General features: G+C 35.6%; 4 protein-coding genes across 4 annotated transcripts; 2 read left to right on the top strand and 2 right to left on the bottom strand.

Annotated features, from left to right (window-relative positions):
* The first annotated feature begins 1035 nt into the window (after positions 1-1035).
* LOC145610066 (plasma membrane ATPase 4-like) lies at positions 1036-8263 on the top strand. The gene is made up of 16 exons (XM_081665321.1): positions 1036-1086; positions 3393-3512; positions 3653-3889; positions 4154-4915; positions 5030-5152; positions 5246-5350; positions 5428-5572; positions 5669-5827; positions 5920-6158; positions 6273-6305; positions 6390-6471; positions 6572-6732; positions 6854-7027; positions 7121-7303; positions 7562-7746; positions 7846-8263. The coding sequence occupies exons 1-16, from the start codon at positions 1036-1038 to the stop codon at positions 7937-7939; spliced, it is 2853 nt and encodes a 950-aa protein (XP_081521447.1). The 3' UTR covers positions 7940-8263.
* Positions 8264-9531: 1268 nt separating this feature from the next.
* LOC145612447 (uncharacterized) lies at positions 9532-12242 on the top strand. The gene is made up of 3 exons (XM_081667816.1): positions 9532-9781; positions 10223-10390; positions 11842-12242. The coding sequence occupies exons 1-3, from the start codon at positions 9639-9641 to the stop codon at positions 12083-12085; spliced, it is 555 nt and encodes a 184-aa protein (XP_081523942.1). The 5' UTR covers positions 9532-9638; the 3' UTR covers positions 12086-12242.
* Positions 12243-15896: 3654 nt separating this feature from the next.
* LOC145611573 (nifU-like protein 3, chloroplastic) lies at positions 15897-18040 on the bottom strand. Its single transcript, XM_081666913.1, has 4 exons — positions 17756-18040; positions 17541-17664; positions 16776-17074; positions 15897-16407 (listed from the first exon to the last, which is right to left on the bottom strand). Exons 1-4 carry the CDS (start codon positions 17873-17875, stop codon positions 16216-16218), a joined length of 735 nt encoding a protein of 244 aa, XP_081523039.1. The 5' UTR covers positions 17876-18040; the 3' UTR covers positions 15897-16215.
* A 541-nt stretch (positions 18041-18581) lies between these two features.
* LOC145612396 (uncharacterized) lies at positions 18582-21416 on the bottom strand. The gene has a single exon (XM_081667771.1). It carries the CDS (start codon positions 21243-21245, stop codon positions 18702-18704), a length of 2544 nt encoding a protein of 847 aa, XP_081523897.1. The 5' UTR covers positions 21246-21416; the 3' UTR covers positions 18582-18701.
* Between the last annotated feature and the right edge of the window lie 1093 nt (positions 21417-22509).

Here is a 22509-nt window from a genome sequence, read left to right as displayed (position 1 = left end):
TTATTTCATGAATTTTTATATGGTTGAATTGCAAACCTTTAAGCTTATTTACGTCATATTTTTCATGAATTTGCTAGTTGAATATATATGTGATTCTATTAGAATCGTTTTAGTCTACAAATTAAATAACTTCGTAATTTTAAATAATAAGTAACCAATGTTGATATTAATAATCACAAAGTTGAAGTGAATGAGTTGAAGACTACAAAAGGCGATTTCAATTAGTAACTCCTCATATAAATCGGATGTCTATCCTAGCTTGCCTATGCATTGATGCCTATACTTATTCACTAAGACACTAACTAACTTAAGTAGTCGACATCTATTATCCTTCTATCTCTTATTTGAGGGCTTTGAGGGATCCCCATCCAAGGACTTTTGAGACATCGCATAATAATATCTTTTCACTCAATTCTATCTTATAATAATAGATTCCTAGCTAGTATCACAATAATATCAATCTCATATGATATTATTATCATAATATAATATCAGCATACTTTTATATCAATATACTTTCAACAAAATCTAGTAAATCATACCCACTTGTCATCCCTATGAATAACGAGAGAACAAACGGCTAGAGTTCTAGTTATGTCTCTTGCATGCATGTCCTTTGTAGAAAATAAACCTTTCATTCTTAAGATTAACTTCCTAAACAAAGGCAATTTTGTTGTCATATTCTCCAATGCAACTCTCAAATGTCCAATCTCACAACAAAATTAATCAGCGCACGATCAATTCTAACTTTATTAAAAAAATGTTTGTCTCAATAATAATGACCCCTATGAAATGTTGTCACAACTTTTTCATTAATTTATTTTAATATTTGGATTGACTTAGACTACTATGAGTTGTTAATTCTTGTTTTTTTTTTTTCATATATATACGAGAATGCAATATTCTTTCGGTATTATGATTAAAATCATAAGAAAAAAATTTCACTTTGGTTTTTCTCTCTTTGTTATTTTCTGATATTTTCTCTTTTTATTTTTCTTTTCCTTTAAATTTTTCTTTTTTTTTTCTTTTTGAACTATGGCTAATGCCAGTGATTTTGAAGGCCTCAAGAATGAGGAAGTTGATCTGGTAATGCTTCTTCCCACAATCCCTTTTTTTTTTTTTTTGTTATTACTTGATTTAATTAATAGTGTTTCTATATAGATGACATTATAATTGTATAAGAAATAATTGAAAAAATTCTTATTTTCAGCTCATGCATTGCACAAAAGTAGATTAATTTTGCATGGTGTATTACTTATTATTCCGTAGTATGTTTTCAATAAATTATTAATTTGTGAAATTCTCGGTGTTAATAAAATATATCGTCCATATATAGGAGATATTTGGTTAACCTTCTTTTAGGTTTTACAATAAAACGGTCTGAAATCTTTGAAATAGTTCTAAAATTACTGAATAAAGAACCTAAACTTTGATTTTATTAATACAAATTCCATTCTAATCTATTATGGTGAAAATGCTGTGAGAAATTAGATTTCAAACTATCTACCACTACAAGACTCCCTCTTTTCCTTATCCATAGCATTCTATATTATTTTGAGTATTAAAATTTTAACTTTTACCACTTTAAATATTACCGCATATAATTAGGGATGTCATTGGGGCAGGTCAAGTGGGAGACTGGGGCGGAGTGGATTTTAAGTTATACCTGTCCCATCCCCGCCCTACTTTGTACCTATCTTATAACATTATGTTATACCCGCCCCATCCCCGCCCTGCCCCACTGGTTGATTGAGATGGTGAGAAACTTATCTTATAACATTAAAATCACAAGTTTAAACCCCCGCCATTCACCTTGACCACCTATGTTTAACATTAGGAGAATTTCGTTACCTTTTTCTGTACTCTCAAGCGTTGAGTTCGTTGACCTTGACCCAAAGCTACCCTAATTATGCACGTGACAATGTGGCGTAGAAGTGGGTAAAAATAAAGCCAACATTAAGCTCTTTTACCAAATCTCTACCCTCAGTTCCTCACTCGTCTTTCTTCCCCAAAATTACAATCACCCCATCAATGGAAAACAAATTGGAAGCTGAAATTAAATTACTTTTGATGAAATCAAGGATATACATCAACATCTTCAGGTCTTTGTCAAACCCAATTCCTATTCTAATTTTATTTTAGTAGTATACTGTTGTATTGTTTTATAAATGAAATGTATTGTTAAATTTTGAAATTTGTGAAATTCTTGTAATTTCTGTAATACAGTTTCATCTGTCTTACCCAAGTTTTGATTTTTATTTCTGTTATTATTGGAAGAATTTTGTTTTTAGTTCAATTATTACCATGATGTGCTAAACAAAATACGAGTAATAATTATGGGGAATTCCGGGTATTTAAAGGAGAAATCGGGTGATTTAGAGACTCTTTTGAGATTGAAATAAAGGAAATTATAGGGAAGTCATTGAAAAATTGTCATAATGATTGAATAACATTGTACTCCTTTCATTTTGTTATGTTTGTCACGTTAAATTAGAACACGGTCTTGTGAGAAGAGTAGGAGATGTGCCTCGTCCCCACATCCCCTTTACAAATAAATGTTTGTGACCTTTAGAATATTTTATTATATATGAAAAAAGAATTTTAATTTGCCTCAAATTATTTACCGATATATTATAAAATAAACATACTGGAATTTTGATGTGTAGTTTTGATATACTTAATTTTCATTTTATGCGGTTATTGTATATATAATATATTGATCCGTAAAAAAGTCAAATGAGACAAACATAAGATGTATATAATGTATTTTCGTATTTTTCATCTAGGCAAAAACATTTTGATGTCTTTTGCTTAAGTAGAGTTCTTCAAATGGGCAAAAACATACTTGAATAAAATGAGAAGAACTTGACATGTATATTGCTTAACTAAATGTGCAGATTTTTTTTTTCTGAGCTCAAATATGATGTGAATATATAATGAGTAAATTGTGTAATTTTATGTACAAATTAGGAAATATATTCAACTCAAAATACAAAATATGAACATAATGAAATTCTTTTACAAAATTAATATCATTGTTAATATGTACTTGTACTATTTTTTCTCTTAGAAATGCTATGCAAACAACTTGTGGGTGTATAACGTATTTAAGTTATCAGCCAAACATATGGTTTAGCATAAGATTGATGATTAAATGCATTGCAACTGTCTTTTATTCACGATCAATTTGAGTTACAAACTATTTGTATGGTTAAGAAGACACACCTTCAGAGGATTCCAAGAGTTGTATGCAGAGGTTCAATGCCTTGATATAAGAATATCTATTATATGTTTTGCCACTCTTTAGCATAATTTTTGGGTTCCATTTTATGTAAATGTATGATTGTCACCTCTATGATCAGTGTAACTTAAAGTTGTATGTTTTTTCACAGGAAAAAATTCCAATTGCAGAAGTTTTTCAGCAGTTGAAATGTACCAGGGACGGGTTAACAACCCAAGAAGGAACAAACAGGCTCCAAATATTTGGACCCAACAAGCTGGAAGAGAAGAAGGTACATGATCAGAAAACTTGCTGTTTGATACAAGCTTGGTTATTTATTTATTTATTATTATTATTATTATTATTATTTTTTTTTTTTTTTTTTTTTTTTTTTTTTTACTGATATCAGTTTATTTATAATGAATACAACAGGAAAGTCAATTCCTCAAGTTTCTTGGGTTTATGTGGAACCCCTTGTCTTGGGTTATGGAAGCTGCTGCTATCATGGCCATAGCACTTGCTAATGGGGGTGGGAAGCCACCAGATTGGCCTGATTTTGTTGGTATCATCTGTTTGTTGTTCATCAATTCTACTATCTCGTATATTGAAGAGAACAATGCTGGAAATGCCGCTGCTGCACTTATGGCTAATCTTGCTCCAAAGTGTAAGGTAAGATTTGCAATGATTATCAACTCGTCTGATTGAGTTTTTATCTCATATTAATCAAACTTAATTGTTAAAATTGAATAAGGAAAGGCCATGTACTGCGGCCACATCTTTAGTTATTGCTTAGCTTGATAATGCAAGTATGCATGTCCAACTCAACCAAAAGCTTAAGCTTATGGTTGTAGCCCATGATTGGTTTATATACTCTTATCAATGTTTCTAATTTTCTCTTTCCTTTTTTTGTTTTCTCTTTGGATGGGAGTGTAGCTGCTTAGGGATAATAAATGGAGTGAGTCAGACGCTGCAATGTTGGTGCCAGGAGACATAATCAGCATCAAATTGGGTGACATTATCCCTGCTGATGCACGTCTTCTTGAAGGTGACGCCTTGAAGGTTGATCAGTCTGCTCTTACAGGAGAAACATTTCCCGTTACCAAGAATCCTGGGGATGAAGTTTTCTCTGGATCAACATGTAAGCAAGGTGAGCTTATGGCTGTTGTTATTGCCACTGGTGTCCACACCTTCTTTGGGAAGGCAGCCCACCTTGTCGACAGCACCAACAATGTTGGTCATTTCCAGAAGGTTCTTACCTCCATTGGTAACTTCTGCATTATCTCCATTGCGGTGGGTATGGTGATTGAGATCATCGTGATGTATCCAATCCAGCGTCGTAAGTACAGGGATGGAATCCATAATCTGTTGGTTCTCTTGATTGGTGGTATCCCAATTGCCATGCCTACAGTGTTGTCTGTAACTATGGCTATTGGGTCCCACAGGCTGTCTCAACAAGGAGCTATTACAAAGAGAATGACTGCCATTGAGGAAATGGCTGGTATGGATGTACTCTGCAGTGACAAGACTGGTACCTTGACTCTCAACAAGTTGAGTGTTGACAAGAACTTAATTGAGGTATTTGGCAAGAACATGGATAAGGAGCATGTTCTCCTCCTTGCTGCAAGGGCCTCACGTGTTGAGAACCAAGATGCTATTGATACTTGCATGGTTGGAATGCTTGCTGACCCCAAAGAGGTAATGCTGTTATGGTCTTGGTAATCTGTGTATCTAGGAATACAGGTCTGTATTGTGCAAACTGTTTAATTTTTCAGTTGGTTGATTTTTTGAATCTTGAATGTTGATATGTAGGCTAGAGCTGGAATTACAGAGGTACACTTTCTTCCATTCAATCCTGTGGAGAAAAGAACTGCTTTGACTTACATAGATGCTAGTGGAAACTGGCATAGAGCTAGTAAAGGTGCACCTGAGCAGGTAAATTTATGTTCATTTAGATTTGAGTTTATGCTTTTTGATCCGTTTCTTTTTGGGCTACAAATATGTGATTCTTTATTTTTCATTATGCAGATTCTTGACTTGTGCAATTGCAATGATGCCATCAGAAAGAGGGTTCATGATGCGATTGAGAAGTTTGCTGAACGTGGTCTTCGTTCATTGGGTGTAGCAAGACAGGTTTGATGATAAAGATACTGTAAGTAGCTTCTGCTTATTTAATTAGGCGGCCTTATAACCTTAATCTAATTTTCCAGGAAGTGCCAGAGAAGAACAAGGAATCTCCAGGTGCACCATGGGAATTTGTTGGTTTGTTGCCACTTTTTGATCCTCCAAGGCATGACAGTGCTGAAACCATTCGCAAGGCTCTCAACCTTGGTGTCAATGTCAAGATGATTACAGGTAAGATAATCATCAAATAAAGATTCTTGAATTGTGGTCATCACTTATAGATTACCTGGTTTAGGTTACTATAATTATTTTGTTCCAACATTACAGGTGATCAACTTGCCATTGGTAAGGAAACTGGTAGAAGGCTTGGTATGGGAACAAATATGTACCCATCTTCTGCTTTACTTGGAAAAGACAAAGATACTGCCGGCCTTCCTATAGATGAGTTGATTGAGAAAGCTGACGGTTTTGCTGGAGTATTCCCAGGTAAGAATTTTCTTTTCGTCAAATACTGAAAATAGGGATTATAGTAAAGTCATCTTCTATAAGTAAGCCTTGCTTCTACGTTTGTTGTGCAGAGCATAAGTACGAAATCGTCAAGATATTGCAAGAGAAGAAGCACATTGTCGGTATGACTGGAGATGGTGTCAATGATGCCCCTGCATTGAAGAAGGCAGATATCGGTATTGCAGTTGATGACGCAACTGATGCTGCTAGAAGTGCTTCTGACATTGTTCTCACTGAGCCTGGTCTTAGTGTTATCATCAGCGCTGTGCTAACCAGTAGGGCTATTTTCCAGAGGATGAAGAACTACACTGTGGGTTTTGTTTGCCTTTAATTTTTCTCCGTTTCTTTCTTTGTCCCTCTTTTTCTTGTAAAGCTTTATAGTCTTACCCTCTGTTTCTTTTTTGTTTCCCCCACTTGAATGCAGATCTATGCAGTCTCCATCACAATCCGTATTGTGGTATGTAAATATTCCACAATGTCATGCAATTTCGGATTAAATTATGTACTGAGTAACCAAGTTCTCTTGTCTTTAACTCTGTAGGTTGGCTTTTTGCTTATCGCTTTGATCTGGAAATTCGACTTCTCACCCTTCATGGTTTTGATTATTGCCATCCTAAATGATGGTAAGAATCTTAATTATCTATCTTGGTTTAAGTTCTTTAATCATATGCATGTTTTTTTTGCAAGAGCACCTTATTATTGTATGAACCATCTTTCTTTAAGGAACAATCATGACTATCTCAAAGGATCGAGTCAAGCCATCTCCAATGCCTGATAGCTGGAAGCTCAATGAAATCTTTGCCACTGGAATTGTTCTTGGAGGTTACCAAGCCTTGATGACTGTTATTTTCTTCTGGGTTATGAAGGACACAGACTTCTTTTCTGTATGTAACTGTTTATACTTCCATGTTTCATTCTTGAAATATATCTTCAACTTACATTTTACAATATCAAGAAGGGAGTAAATCCTCATAATATCCACTGGCTGTGCCATTTATCATGTAGGAAAAATTTGGTGTAAGATCCTTGAGAGACAGTCGTGAGGAAATGATGGCTGCCTTATATCTCCAAGTGAGTATAGTAAGTCAAGCCCTTATTTTCGTGACCCGGTCTCGCAGCTGGTCCTTTGTTGAGCGTCCTGGTATGATGTTGATGATAGCTTTCGCGATTGCTCAGCTGGTAAGAATTGTTTTGATTAGTCCTCCTTACCCTACACGTATGTTAATGAAGTCTAAAATGTTATGGTTTGTGGATTACATTTTTTTGGGTCAGGTGGCAACTGTTATTGCTGTATACTTTTCCTGGAGTTTTGCTGAGATTAAAGGATGTGGATGGGGATGGGCTGGTGTAGTTTGGGTCTACAACATAGTTACTTATTTCCCACTCGACGTACTCAAGTTTTTCATTCGCTACATCTTGAGTGGAAAGGCATGGCTCAACTTATTTAACAGCAAGGTGCGTGATCTCTTATCAAGTACTCATGTCTACTTCGAAATAATTAATGCCTACATAGCCATAAGTACATTTCCTTAGATATATAGTTTCGCATAAATTGAGTAATCGGTAATTGTGAATATTAGATAACAGCATGATGTAATCATAAATGGTGAAGGAAGCAACACGTTTTTTATGATGCTGCTAAAATTGCTAATGTAGTGACTGTAGTCTCATTGAGTCTATGTGACTAAGTTTAATGGATGATGGTGCACACAGACTGCATTTTCCTCCAAGAAGGATTTTGGAAAAGAAGAGAGGGAAGCTCACTGGGCTGAAACACAGCGGACACTACATGGGCTTCAACCACCGGAGGCTTCTTCCACCCTCTTCAGTGACGGCGCCAGCTACAGGGAACTCTCCGAGATTGCTGAGCAAGCCAAAAGGCGTGCTGAAGTTGCAAGGTGGGAATGAATACTGCATAATTTACTTTGTTTCCTTGTTTTAGTACTTGAATTTTTTATTTTTTTTACAAATAATAAGTTTCCTTTATGTGAATGTAGGCTTCGTGAGTTGCACACGCTTAAAGGACACGTTGAGTCAGTGGCGAAGCTTAAGGGCCTAGACGTCCCCCAGGATTCTAACTACACCGTCTGAAAAACTTAAGTGAGCGAGAGAGCAAGCTAAGAGATTAAGGCCTCCGGAAGGGGGTGTGTAGTTGATGACGAAGTCGTTTGCTAATTGATTGATGCTTTAAGAGCAGGGACTAAGTTAAAAGCCCCCAAGTAGTGCAGAAGTTTGTGCATGAAAGTTTATGGAGAACAATCAATTTTATGGTGTAAAAGTGTCTCCTAAAACAGACCAATTTTTTTTTTTTTGTTATTATTATTATTTATTATTGTTATAACATACAACATATCTTATTTGATGTTACTCTTGAAGTTCAACTAATTTAATAAATTTATTTGATTTTATTCTGAATTTCAACTAGTTAAATATGAAGTATATTCACTTAATCACCTTACATTATCAATAATAGGGGTGAGCGTAGCAGGATACCCTGTAAAAATATCGGTACCCGGAATCGGAACCTGTTGCAACAGGTTCCTAAAAATAGGAACCGGAACCGGAACCTGTTGCAACAGGTTCCTAAGAATTGGGAACCGGAACCGGAACCTGCAGGTTCCGGTTCCTAAACAGGGTACCCTGTTTTTCAAAGTAAGCTTAATAGTTACTTGATAATTGTGACAATTCTATATTTTTAAAAATGGATGTTCACAATTAAAGCTTACAACTTTAGTAAACTGCTTCAAATATAACAAACCAACACTAATTGTCTAGAATATTCAATACCATATAGGTTTCGGTTTCATGTATCCTATAGGGAACATGTACTAACAGGGTACCCTACAGGTTCTAGGTCCAAAATTTTATTACCCGGAACCGGAACCTGTTGCAACAGGTTCCTAATTTTATTACCCGGAACCGGAACCTGTTCAACAGGTTCCGGGTTTGGAACCTGCGGTTCCGAACAGGTTCCGGTTCCAGATCAGGGTACCTTGAATTTTTGCTCACCCCTAATCAATAATGTGTGCGATGTTAATATTGATGCATTACCGTAAATATGCCTAGTTGCCTACCTTAGAGATTAAATTAGGGCCCGTTCACATTTACTGAACTGAGCTGAACTGAACTGAAATGATTGGAACTGAACTGAACTAAGCTGAAATGAATATTTTATGAGAGAGGGAAATTAAGAGTTGAACTGAACTAAACTAAACTGATTGGAGCTAACTGAATTGATTGGAGCTGAACTGAACTGAAATTAAGTAAATGTGAACAGACCCTTAGATGTAGTTCGTCTTGTGTGCTGATGGCCACACCATGTGACAAGTTGTAAAATAACAAACTCCTATAACATTGTTCGAGTAACCCCTTTAACACTGATGAAACCTTGTAATATTGACCGAATAACTCCTACTTGTATAACACTAGCGAGATCGAAATAATATTGTTTTATTATGTTGAAGGTTTGTAATTAACTAAAAAAAATCCAATGGACTAGAGCAAAACATGTGTTTAATTTGAAAATCTTCACATACTTATTTAATTTTTCAAATAATGCTAAATAGATAAAATTACTGAAAAAAATTATCATCCATTATCCATCTGCCACGTGTGAATATTGCTTATCATGGAAAGTTGAGTAATCCAAATTAAAAATGAACACCAAAAAAATTAAGTCACATAAAATCTCCAGTTATTCAACTGAAAACAAGAGAAAACTCAACTTGTTAATTGTCACTAATATATTTTTTCTTAGTAGAAATTTGAAGAAGAAGGTGAAAAATTGATAATGGGATCTTTGCAAAAGAGTTTCTTCTCAAACCCACTACTAATTCAAACCCAGAATCATAAACCCAGAACCCCAATTTCATTTTTCATTGTTTCCTGCAAATACCCACCAAATGATCACCACAATCTAACTGATTCTTCAAGGTAAAAAATTTTTAACCTTTTTTTTTTCCTTATTTTGAGCTAACTAATGTTGATGATATAGTTCTTGAATAGTTCAGTAGTTGAATTTTTTGAATAAATGGGATACCAAAATGATGTTTCTGTGCAAATATGGCTACTTTTCTTGCTTTCTGTTTATGGGTTTAATTTTCTGATAATTGCTTGAATATTAGTTCATTTTTTGTAAAATCAAAGTTTTTTTTTCAGGGTAAACAATGGCTATTTTTCTTGCTTTCTGATTTGGATTTTTTTTCCTGATATATTGTTGAGTAGCAATTAGTTTTAGTGTAATTTTGGGAAATTAAAAAAAAAAAAAAAAAAAGCTTATTTCTTGGTTCTAATTTTGGGTTATTTCCCATAAAATTCAAGGATAATTCTATATTTCTACTTTGATGGATAATTTTGTTAATTTTGGGTGGTCAGGAAAATAGAGAAACAGTTGGCAAAGCTAGCAATAGTAACATTGGCAGCAGGAGTATTGAGTGTGGGATCAGTTGGTGATGCTTTTGCTGCCAAGTCTGGTGGTCGTGTTGGTGGTCAGGCTTTCCGCTCTTCTGCTCCTCGTGCTTCTTCTCCTAGAGTTAATTCTAGGTATAATCTTATTACCCTTATTAATTTCTAGCTTTAATTTTTTATTTTATTTTATTTTTATTGTTTGTTTTTCAAGCTTCGAATTGCATGGATTAAACTTAAATGTCTCCATCTTATGTAAACTTGAGGCATTTTGCATTATGGGTATAATGGAAATGAGGGTCAGTTTGCGACTCTAGGGATAAGGTTGCGTACATTTGACACTACCAGTGATGGTGATTGTAGTGTTGTGATATCGATTATGTTTTAGTTATTATTGGGGTTAGGATGAATGATTTCTGAATTTACATTGAGGGTTTGTCAAGTTATGTGATGGGGAAATGTGGATGCATGAGACACTTTGATGTTCTTGATGGTTTGTTCAAAAAGTGTAGTATACTTAGGCACCATAGCTCTTCATACAAATATGTCTTGCTAATTTATATAGTGTTGATGTCTTGATCAACTTTGGTGTTGTGGTATGTAATTTGTTTGTAAGGAGGTATACGTTTATTTCTATTCTAACCACTTAAATGACTAAACTGAGTACAATCAATACCTGTTATGAATTATGAGAGCATCCACTGACCTAATATGCTACAAAACTTTGATGCGCATTTAAGTTAATTCTATTCGAAAGCAGCTCTCCCATTATCCTGGAAAGTCCTCATGGCATTCTTTAACATTAAAATAGGAGTTTAGCTCAATGGAGTCATCATCTCATAAACTTCAAGCTGGAGCCATTAATGTGTTGGAGTTGGAAGTAAAATATTACGAGTATCTCTTACTAAATGATATTGTTCTTATTTCTGATGCAGTAATGCTGAATGGTTATTATGTATACATGACTTTTTTGCTGTAGGGTCATGAGTTCTGAAGTTTGATGTAGGCAAACATTTAGTGAATGCAAGACCCTTGATTAAATAGATGCCTTTTTGTCTTAAGAAGCAAGTGCTCTCCATGCATATGCAATCTAAAGATTATAACGCCATTTTTAGGCTAAGTGGAACGAAATTGACAGTATCTGCTCCTTGTATGATTACACCTGTACTGATTGAAATTTTAATAGAATCCTCTGCAAATTTCTTCTTTAGTGGCATAACCTTGTGTTTCAAGCTGTAAGTAATGTATCATGCAGAAATCAGAACATGTGTACTGATAGTTGGACATTTAGTAGATTCTGATTGGACTTCCTAGATAACTCACAAGAGAAAGGGTATGATATGGAGGTTAATTTGGTCAGACATATCACATCCTAAATCATGAGGAAATGAAACATGACTATTTGAGTATTATTTGTGGATGAAAGGAATTAGCTTTTGTATCTTTATAATCTAGATCCAAATAGGAAAATTAATGTTGGAAGAAGTGTAGTATATCAATAAAGAATGATCAGCTATACAATTTTTTGGTTGGAGTGTGTGTGTGTGTGTGACTGTATTTTATGTATAATTTATGTTCTTTTTCTGCAGGACCAACATCTATGTGAATCCACCTGTAGCTCCACCACTTGTTGGTGGCTATGGATTTGGCCCTGGTATCCCATTCTATGGAGGATGGGGTTGGTCGCCGTTTTCATTTTTTGCCCCAGGCCCCAGTGTAGCAGTTGGCATTGGTGGTGGATTCGACCTGCTTGTCTTGTTCATGGTTTTTGGAGCGGTTTCAGCTTTTGTTAGGAGGTTACTTAGACCAAGGGAAGAAGAGGATGATTATTAGAGCAGAAGATAGCCAACTAAAGGACTCCATGAAGTTGATGATGTATAATTGTATATGACTGATGTTTTGCTACTCAGAATACATATGTAGGTGTAATTATTCCTGAAATCCGAGTATTATCCAGATATTATAAAATACACGTATTGTTTTGATTCCACTGTTGTTCTCCCTTCCATTGCTTTGAGATGAACTTCTAGAAGAGAATTACAGGTATACAATTTTTTGCAGTTTGGAAAATCTTGTTGCTATGTGCTCCAGGATCAGAAGTATCCGCCTTGTTGGGTATTGGGTAGAATGACTTCCATTGCAGGCGTACTATACTCCCGAAATGGGCTCATGGTATTGAAAAATCACTTGACAGTTGTTTGTGTGATTACAATGGATCCGTAACTTCGGGAAAAGGATTGGCTCTAAGGGCTGGGCCACGGGGGTCCCAATCCCGAACCCGTCGGCTAGGACGAGGTCGGCTAGGACGAGGCCCGGTGGCGAAAAGTATTGAGACCCTAGGGGATACATCTTAGGGTCATAGTTGTCAAAAATGTCAGTGCTAGGCTTTAGTTCACGAAATCGGTGCAAGTTTCGAACGGGTAAATTGACCGTTTTAAGACATATTGGATGGTTCCACCCACCCAATTGGACTCCGGGAGGGTATTAGGGACCATGGTAAACATCTCGGCAATTTTTATTTCCGGGCGAAAAATTAAAAAAAATTCCAAAATTAAAGGCTATTATCCACGCTTTTTGAGGAATTTTTGATGTTACGAGGCCCGGCGGCGAAAAGTCTTGAGACCGTAGGGGATACATATTAGGGTCATACAATGACATTTGGAACCATATATGACCATTATATGTTGTCAAAAATGTCCGTAGTAGGCTTTAGTTCACGAAATCGGTGCAAGTTTCGAACGGGTAAATTGACCGTTTTAAGGCATATTGGATGGTTCCACCCACCCAATTGGACTCCCGGAGGGTATTAGGGACCATGGTAAACATCTCGAAAATTTTTATTTCCGGGCGAAAAAAGGTCAAAAATTTCCAAAATTGAAGGCTATTATCCACGCTTTTTAAAATTTTTTTTATGTTACGGGGACCGGTGGCGAAAAGTGTTGAGACCATAGGGGGTACATCTTAGGGTCATACAATGACGTTTGGAATTATATATGACCATGTAATGTTGTCAAAAATGTCTGTGGTAGGCTTCTATTCACGAAATCGGTGCAAGTTTCGAACGAGTAAATTGATCAATGAAAGGCATATTGGATGGTTCCACCCACCCAATTGGACTCCCGGAGGATATAAGGGACCATGATAAACATCTCGGCAATTTTTATTTCTGTGCGAAAAAAAGTCAAAAATTCCAAAATTGAAGGCTATTATCCATATTTTTGGAGGTATTTTTTATGTCACGGGTCCTGGTGGCGAAAAGTCTTGAGACCCTAGGAGGTACATCTTAGGGTCATACAATGACATTTGGAACCGTATGTGACCATTATATGTTGTCAAAAATGTCCGTGGTAGGCTTCACTTCACGAAATCGGTGCAAGTTTCGAACAGGTAAATTGACCGTTTTAAGGCATATTGGATGGTTCCACTCACCCAATTGTCCTCCCGGAGGGTTTTAGCGACCATCGTAAACATCTCGGCAATTTTTATTTCTGTGCAAAAAAAGGTCAAAAAATTCCAAAATTGAAGGCTATTATTCACGCTTTTTGAAGAATTTTTTATGTTACAGGGCCCGGTGGTGAAAAGTCTTGAGACCCTAGGGGGTACATTTTAGGGTCATACAATGACGTTTGGAACCATATATGACCATTATATGTTGTCAAAAATGTCCGTGGTAGGATTCAGTTCACGAAATCGGTACAAGTTTTGAACGAGTAAATTGACCGTTTAAAGGCATATTGGATGGTTCCACCAACCCAATTGGACTCCCAGAGGGTATTAGGGACCATGGTAAACATCTCGGCAATTTTTATTTTCGGGCGAAAAAAGGTCAAAAAATTCCAAAATTGAAGACTTTTATCCACGCTTTTTGAGGAATTTTTGATGTTACGGGTCCTGGTGGCGGAAAGTCTTGAAACTATAGGGGATATATATTAGGGTCATATAATGACGTTTGGAACCATATATGACCATTATATGTTGTCAAAAATGCCCGTGGCAGGCTTCAGTTCACGAAATCGGTGCAAGTTTCGAATAGTTTAATTGACCGTTTTAAGGCATATTGGATGGTTCCACCCACCCAATTGGACTCCCGGAGGGTATTAGGAACCATGTTGAAAATCTCGGCAATTTTTATTTCCGGGCGAAAAAAGGTCAAAAAATTCCAAAATTGAAGGCTATTATCCACGCTTTTTGAGGAATTTTTGATGTTACGGGGCCCGGTGGCGAAAAGTCTTGAGACCCTAGGGGATATATCTTGGGGTCATACAATGACGTTTGGAACCATATATGACCATTAAATGTTGTCAAAAAGGTTTGTGACAGGCTTCAGTTCACGAAATTGGTGTAAGTTTCGACGGGTAAATTGACCGTTTTAAGGAATATTGGATAGTTCCACCCACCCAATTGGACTCCTGGAGGGTATTAGGGACCATGGTAAACATCTTGGCAATTTTTATTTTCAAGCGGAAAAAAGGTTAAAAAATATTCCATAATTGAAGGCTATTATCCACGCTTTTGAGGACTTTGTGATGTTACGAGTCAAGGTGGCGAAAAGTCTTGAGACCCTAGGTGGTACATCTTTAGGGTTATATAATGTCGTTTGGAACCATATATGACCATTATATGTTGTCATAAATGTCTGTGGTAGGGTTAAGTTTACGAAATCGGTGCAATTTTGGAACAGGTAAATTGACTGTTTAAAGGCATTTTGGATGGTTACACCCACCCAAATAGACTCTCGGGGTGTATTAGGGTCCATGGTAAACATCTCGGCAATTTTATTTCCGGGTCAAAATAAGTGGAAAATTGTCCAAAATTGAAAGCTATAATACACGATTTCTGATCAATTTTTAACATTTTTTTCAAAAAATAAACCGAATGTGTTGGACTCCTAGGGTCATATAAGGAGGTTTGAAACCATAAGACACCGATATAGATGTCCATAAAGTATCAAGAATGAGTTTTGACCCTATTTTGAAATTCATGAAAATAGTGATGTCATATAAGTGTAATAATGTGATGTGATGTGACTTGACTTGACTATAGTGATGTCATATAAGCGTATTGAAATGATATGACTTGACTATAATGATGTCATGTATTCAAATAGAATAGATTTTGAGTACTCAGTGTATTGATGCATAATGCTTAGTAGCTACACCAATTAGTTCTTATTAAATTGGACCAAAAGTTGTTTTCCTTAATCCAAAAGGCAAAAATTGAAAAATGGGTTTAGATAATTTCATCCTTTTCAAAAATAAAATCATCTATACTCTCTATATAATAAAGTAATCACCGAAGGGGATACTTGGCATAATTTTATGAAATTTTTTCCCTCCAAAGTGTTTATTTTTTTTTAAAAAAAATTTCTATTAAAAAAATTAAAATTCTTTTAAATAATTAAAGGAAAGACATTTGTAAATTTACATTTTAAAAAAGTTGTTACATAAGTTATTTAAGTTAATTAACTCTATTTCAATTGACTATTATTATTATTAATAAATTATACTTTAAAAATCCGTGCATTGCACGGGGCCAAAACTAGTTTCATTCATAAATTTATGTCTAGGTCAGAAAAGATCCGAGCACTTACCCTGAATCAATTTTCGAATCATAATCACTCTAATACCGAGATGAAAGAAACAAATTCAAATGAAGGCCTTGAAGCCAATATATTGCAGATAACAAGCTCAAAAACTTTGTTTCAATATAAATACAAGTAACCACTAAGAATTTTGTGGAACTATACACTAAAATTTAACCCTTTCAAGGGAAATGTATCCACAGCCGCGTACAATTTGTAGTGTCTGATAATCTACAAGTAATGTGGGAGCAATGATCATTTTAAAAACGCGAACATTCTGAGGCAATCTTCTGAAATGAATTCTAACAGAGGGATACAAATAAACTTGGAAGTTCAGCTTCTCTCTGTCACCAACAAAATTCTGTTTTGTGGTTGAGAATTTTTATTCAATCAGCTGGACAGCAGCTATGGAAGGGATTTTCTCTCTTAGTTTCTGTGTAATGGCAACGCGTACTGTCATTACCCCAGCTGCAGGTCCATTGAGCCGCACTCTGACAACATAATCCTCAATTTTGTCGATTTCAAGCACCCCACCTCCGGTCCCTGCTAAGTATGGCCTAATCTCAGCTAGAAGCTGAAGAAACAGAAGTTGTATACATCATTAGCAGAGCTTTACAGCTACAAAATATGTGCCTGCTCAAGTTTTCTACAGGAATAACCCCTTCAGAAAAAACTACGATTTTCTGTGAGATGAAACATCAAGCACATATACAAGATTGCCTTTGTGCACAAGTATACATAAATCCCTAATAATTTTCTCTCTTATTGCATGCTTATAACCTTTAAACCTCCTTAAAAAAGGTTCACATAGATCATTATAGGCCCGAAAATGCAAGGAATATGGTATGAAAACAAAGCTAGTTCATGCCAATAATTAAAGCAAATTGACACAAGCTAGTTTCCTGGAAGATAAACTGCATTAGTCAGGTCTCAGGTGCTCACCTTTTCGACATTTTCCTCATTAAGTTCCAGGCCAGTCTCGGTGTCTAGGATCTGCTCTACCTCCAAAATTTCAGGGATCTTATCACGAAGACGAGTTTCAATCCCCATCTTCAAAGTCATAGTTGAACTTGGGCATGACCCACATGCTCCTTCCAGCTTCAGCACTACTACTAAACCATCGATTTCGTGCAACGACACATTTCCTCCATCAGCCATAAGGCCAGGGCGCACCTCATCCAGCACCTTCTCCACATTCTCTTCAGTTAATGGAAGCACACAAGTTGGTGAAACCACATTTCCTTCAAAAAGCAAACATAGATAAAATGTACCATAAGTTGTATAGTTATGCCTTGGAGATAAAGTGCACAAGCTCTCCTATAATAGAACAATGAATCTAAAGACTACATTAATTCATTTGGCATTTTGACTGTGATTAATATATTTTTTGTTACTCGTGTATTACGAAATTGTCATTTGATTTACAGCCCTTGTTAATCGAGGCCCCCATTTATTTAGGGACTCGTGCAATCACTCATATCCATCAATAAATAATTGCCACTACGACTCGTGTAATTTGAACTAGTAATGCCACAGCAATTAGAAAAATCAAATCAAAGCAACATTATCAATAATATATTTTTGACTATATTACTATCATCAGAACATAACTTCAATGCAAAATTCCCTATTTCGCTAATAAATCACAAAATAAAAGGCCAAAAAACCTAAAATAAATAAATAAAATTGTGTACTCCTCTTACTTACCAGCTTGAATGTTCTTACGTACACAATTATCAAATTTAAAAAAATTTCTTGAAATAAATTGACCTCTGACATAACTACTTTGTTTCCCAGAAAAAATGCTGCACTTTGAGTTATTTCTCTGCACCTGCAAATAAATAAAGTATTAAAAATTATGAATTAAAATGGATATGTAAAAATTCTGAAAAACCCAGAAAAATAAATGATAAAGTTTGAACCTTGAGTAGAGAAAAAGCAGAATTTGGGAAATTTTGGTGTTGATTTTGGTGATTATAAGAGGAAGAATGAATTAGTAATCTTTCTGGGTTTGGCTTATGAGCCACTGATAATACTCCCATATTTCCTGTTTCATTCTATTCAATAGAATCTGGTGACTCCCATTGATTAAATGTTAATTTTAAAAAAAATAAATAAAGGTAATTGTGTTATGAAATAAAATGGAGAAACACAAAATGAAAGATGATATTTTTAAAATAATTACGATAATTTATTTTGATGCCAAGAAATCAAGAAATTGATATTTAGAAACAAAAAATTCTTATAAAGTTATGATAGGATAATAGGGGTAGAAGGGTGGAGAGATTGCCACGTCACAAACCCATAGATAATTCAATTTTTTATAAAGGTGTAAAAAAATGAAAGGTACCATAATTTTACTTTTTATTTGTCAATTACTTCATGGACTTGGTAAATTATTTCATGCACCTAGAGGTATCAAGTTTGTGATACCACCAGTTTGTGCCGCGTTCAAGTCATGCACATACACGCCGGTATGGGCGTATGCCGTATGGTGGTATGCTGTGCCCGTGGCTCGAATAAGAAGTAATTTAAATAGATGGAGTAACTGATAACACTTTTCCTAATCTTATAAATAGTTGGAACAAAAGGTGTATATTTGAGGAATGGAACTTGATACTGTTGGGAACATATCAAATGCGAATGTACAAGGTAATTGAGCTTAATTTCGAAGAAGAGAACCATCCATAAACAATCAAGTATCAGCTTGATAAAGCTAGTAATTTCTTATAAAAGAGATTTTCATCCTGTTATGAAAAAATCATCATGAATATCACGTATTTGAATTACAGTGGCTAAACAAAAAGATAGCAAAACTGAGAGACGGGACATCTGAAATTCCCTATTATACAAAATTACATCAGGAAGTTACAGTTCCTCGTCCTGCCTAATGCGAGATATGAGCCGATGCAAAGATTGATCATCAAAAGAGTTATCCTTCTCCTTGATTCTGGAAACAAAATCAAAAGCTTCTCTATATTTGTATGCTTTACAATAACCATCTACAATAATCTTATAAGTCAGCTCATTAGGCCAGCAATCATGCTGAATCATATAGCTTATAACTTCATCGATCTCTGAAAACATCCCTCGCCCAGCATAACCAGCCACGAAAGTGTTGTAGGTGACTATGCATGGGCGTATACCTCTTGTTGTCATCTCTGACATAATCTTTATTGCTTCCTGCATCAACCCTTGCCTGCAAAATGCTTTGATGACCGTGTTATAAGACACAAGATCAGGTTTTCCACCGCTTTTCAGCAGGTTTCGCAATACTTCTTCTGCCTTCCAACATTCCCCAGCTCTTGCATACATATCCATCAAGCTATTGTAAGTTATCAGATCAGGCTGCAATCCATTCTCTTGAATCAAGTGCATGATTTCTCGAGCACGGTCATACAATTTGTTCCTCGCATAAATTGAGAGCATCGAATTGAATACAACTAAATCAGGTTTATATCCACTTTTCTGCAACTCCTTGAATGCTCTCTCCATACCCGACAGTGCTCTACATTTGAAATTTGCAAGGACAAGGGTCCTTAGAAGCATCCAGCTGGGAAAGATTTGGCCTTGATATATCTCCGTTTCAATTCTTTGTATGCCCTTCACGTTCCCTCCCTTCGCATAACATTGAATCATTGAGGAGTAAGAGGTGTCATTAGGCTTAAATCCCTTGTTCTTCATATCAAGCATGATTGATTCTGCTGCTTGCCAATCTCCCTTTCTAGCCAACGCATTCAAAAAAGCATTGTAAGTTGTGACACATGGGCTAAATCCTGCTTCCATCATCTCCTCAAATATCTTGGTTGCATCAATTCGTGAACCACATCGACCATATGCACTGATCAAAGTGTTGAACGTGTCCCGGTCAGGCTCAAAACCACTACGCTTCATCTCCTGGAAAACCCGATTCACAAACTTCTCCTTGCCAGTACTACCACACATTGCAAGCATTGTGTTCCATGTGATTCGATTAGGGGAGCACCCAGTTACCTTCATATCAAACAATATCTCTATCATCTCTTCTGATCTTGACTTCTTCCCTAGCATCCCAAGGATGGAATTATAGGTACAAACATTAGGAACACAACCAGAAACCTTCATATAATTGAACAAAGCCAAAGCCTCATCAACCTTTCCAGCTTTCCCATATGCATCAACAACAGTGGTATAAGTAATTGCATTCGGCATTATTCCCTTACAAGTCATTGTATCTATCACCGCAGCTCCTTCTTCAAGAAACCCCGCCCTCACATAAGTAGCAACAAGCTCATTATAAGTTACAGAGTCAGGAGGACAGCCACTCTCCTCCATTTCTTTCAAGATATTCAATGCCTCAGAGTAAACTCCGGCTTTCCCAAACACTTGAAGCAAAGAGTTATAAGTAACAGTTCCCGGTTTATAACCCTGTGATTTCAACTGAGCAAAGAAATTCCTAGCTTCATCCAACAATCCCTCCCTAGCACAAGCAGAAATCACAGTACTACAAGTGAATTCGTCAAATTTAAGCCCTTTACTCTTAATCTCATCTAAAAGACACAAAATCTTATCCCAAGACCTACCCATCTTTCCATAAACATCTAGCATTACATTATAAGTAACCAAAGTTGGAACAAGACCCTTCTCCTTCATGTTCTCAAAAATCGAAACCGCCTTCTTATACTTGCCCGTTCGAGCATAAGCATGAAGAATCGAGGTATAAGCTCGAACATCTAATGTATATTCTTCAAGAGGTATAACATCAAACAGTTTAACTGCAACAGTATGCTGTGATTCTCTACCTAAAATCCTAGCCATTAATTCAACAACCTGATAATTCATCTTCTTATCTTGTAACCTAACATTCATCAAACCCCATTCAAACAACAAAACAGCTTTTTCCCAATTCCCCAAAACATCTAAACCCTTCAATAAACTGATTAAATCAGCTTCTAACAAATCAAATTTCACAGAATCAAAGAAATCATTCAAATTACACAAGGGTATTCCCAACATAGAATTCAATAACATCTTACCCTTATCAGACAAGAAATCGAGTGAAGCAACACCGCTCTTACCCACCTCATCCGCCACCATTCGAGTGGCGGAATTCGAGTCGAGGCAATGAAAACCATTATTATTGAAGGAGTTTAGAGATGAAAGTGGCAAAGAAGGCAAAAGGGTAGTATTGGAATTGGTGAATTTAGAGAAATGGGTATTGGTTGGAGTAGAAGAAAGATGAAGAAGGTGTTGAAGAAGAGAATCAATGGCTAAAGAAGGAGGAGGGTTTTGGGATTGAGGAGGAAGAGGTAAAGTAGTAGAGCTAAATTTCAAGGCTATGTTTGGTTGTTGTTGATTTTGAGGGTGAATTGGTTTGGGTTTTGCTTGTTGAATTGGTAATGTTGGTTTGATGGGAAAAATGGTGCCTTCCATTGAAGCTAAACATGTAAAGATTGAAGCTTTATTTTAATGGAGAATGGAAGAAATGGAAGAGAATGAAGAAGAAGATAAAATGGGGCTAAAGTATTGTGGGAAATTGAGTGAATTGGATAAGTAAATTAGCGGTTTGAAAAGGGAAGAATGTTGGACAGAAAGAAGATAACAGAAAGAGAGAAGAGGTCACCATTAAGAAGATTGGGAGTTGTTTTTCAGTGATTGTGCACTTGTGTGCATTTGCCTAACCATAAGATTTTTTGAGATAGATGACAAGAATTGATAAACTATCTAAAAGTCTCTTCTTTTTTTTTTTTTTTTTTTTTTTTTTTTTTTTGACAATAACCATAAACAATTGTAGTGTTTTTAGAAATTAGTCAAATTACCACTTACATTTTTGTGACAAATTTTTTACCAGCATGAGTTTTTTGAATACATGAAATTTTCTTACAAATAACGCTAATGTCATAAATTATTCTACTTTGACCACTTATGTTCAATTGCAACTTTTGTCAACAAACATTAAAATTGAGTTAGGGAAAGGTGATAGGCGGTAGATTCGACATAATTCAAGCTAACAAAATTATGATCTACTATATATGCTGGATTTTATGATTATATCTAGTTATTTAGATAAACATTTGAATTTAAGGAAAAACATTTGAACCCTAATTCTTCACTGAAATGATTCATAATAAAGTCTTAATAATAATATCAATTTTGGTATCAATTAAAAACATAATACATGCCCTAATTTCGTAAATTAATCACTAAATAACAAACCCCCTTATTTTCAAGTTTAAACCTAAAATGATGAACATCAACTTATAGTGTACCTAATTTGATTGTTTTGTTTGCATAATGTTGATTTGCAATTAAGAAATTGAATAATCGACAAACTATTTTAAAACCTAATAATCCATACATCACCAAAATTGAAAACTTCGTGACTCGACACGATCATGATTAGGATAAACAGAGGTGATCACGGGTCGGGTCAAAATTGAATGTTTAGGTTGTCCAAACTCAAAAAAGACAATTTAAAAATCGGGTTTGGCCCGAAGTTCATGTCCAAAAACTCTGCCCAACTCGTCAATTTTTTCGGCACGGGTCCAAATCGGGCTACATTTGATCAAGTTAAGGATGAACCAATCAAAACTTCAGTTGAGTCCAAAAATAACTTGTCTCAAATGAACCAATCAAAACTTCAGTTGTGTCCAGCTACATTTTCCCAGCCCTAACTATTCTTATTTCAAAACTAAAA

This window comes from Chenopodium album, chromosome 24, assembly GCF_948465745.1.
Source record: "Chenopodium album chromosome 24, dcCheAlbu1.1, whole genome shotgun sequence".
Classification (NCBI taxonomy): domain Eukaryota; kingdom Viridiplantae; phylum Streptophyta; class Magnoliopsida; order Caryophyllales; family Amaranthaceae; genus Chenopodium; species Chenopodium album.
The sequence above is the reverse complement of the archived record's forward strand: the minus strand, read 5'-3'. Positions and strand labels throughout refer to the sequence as shown.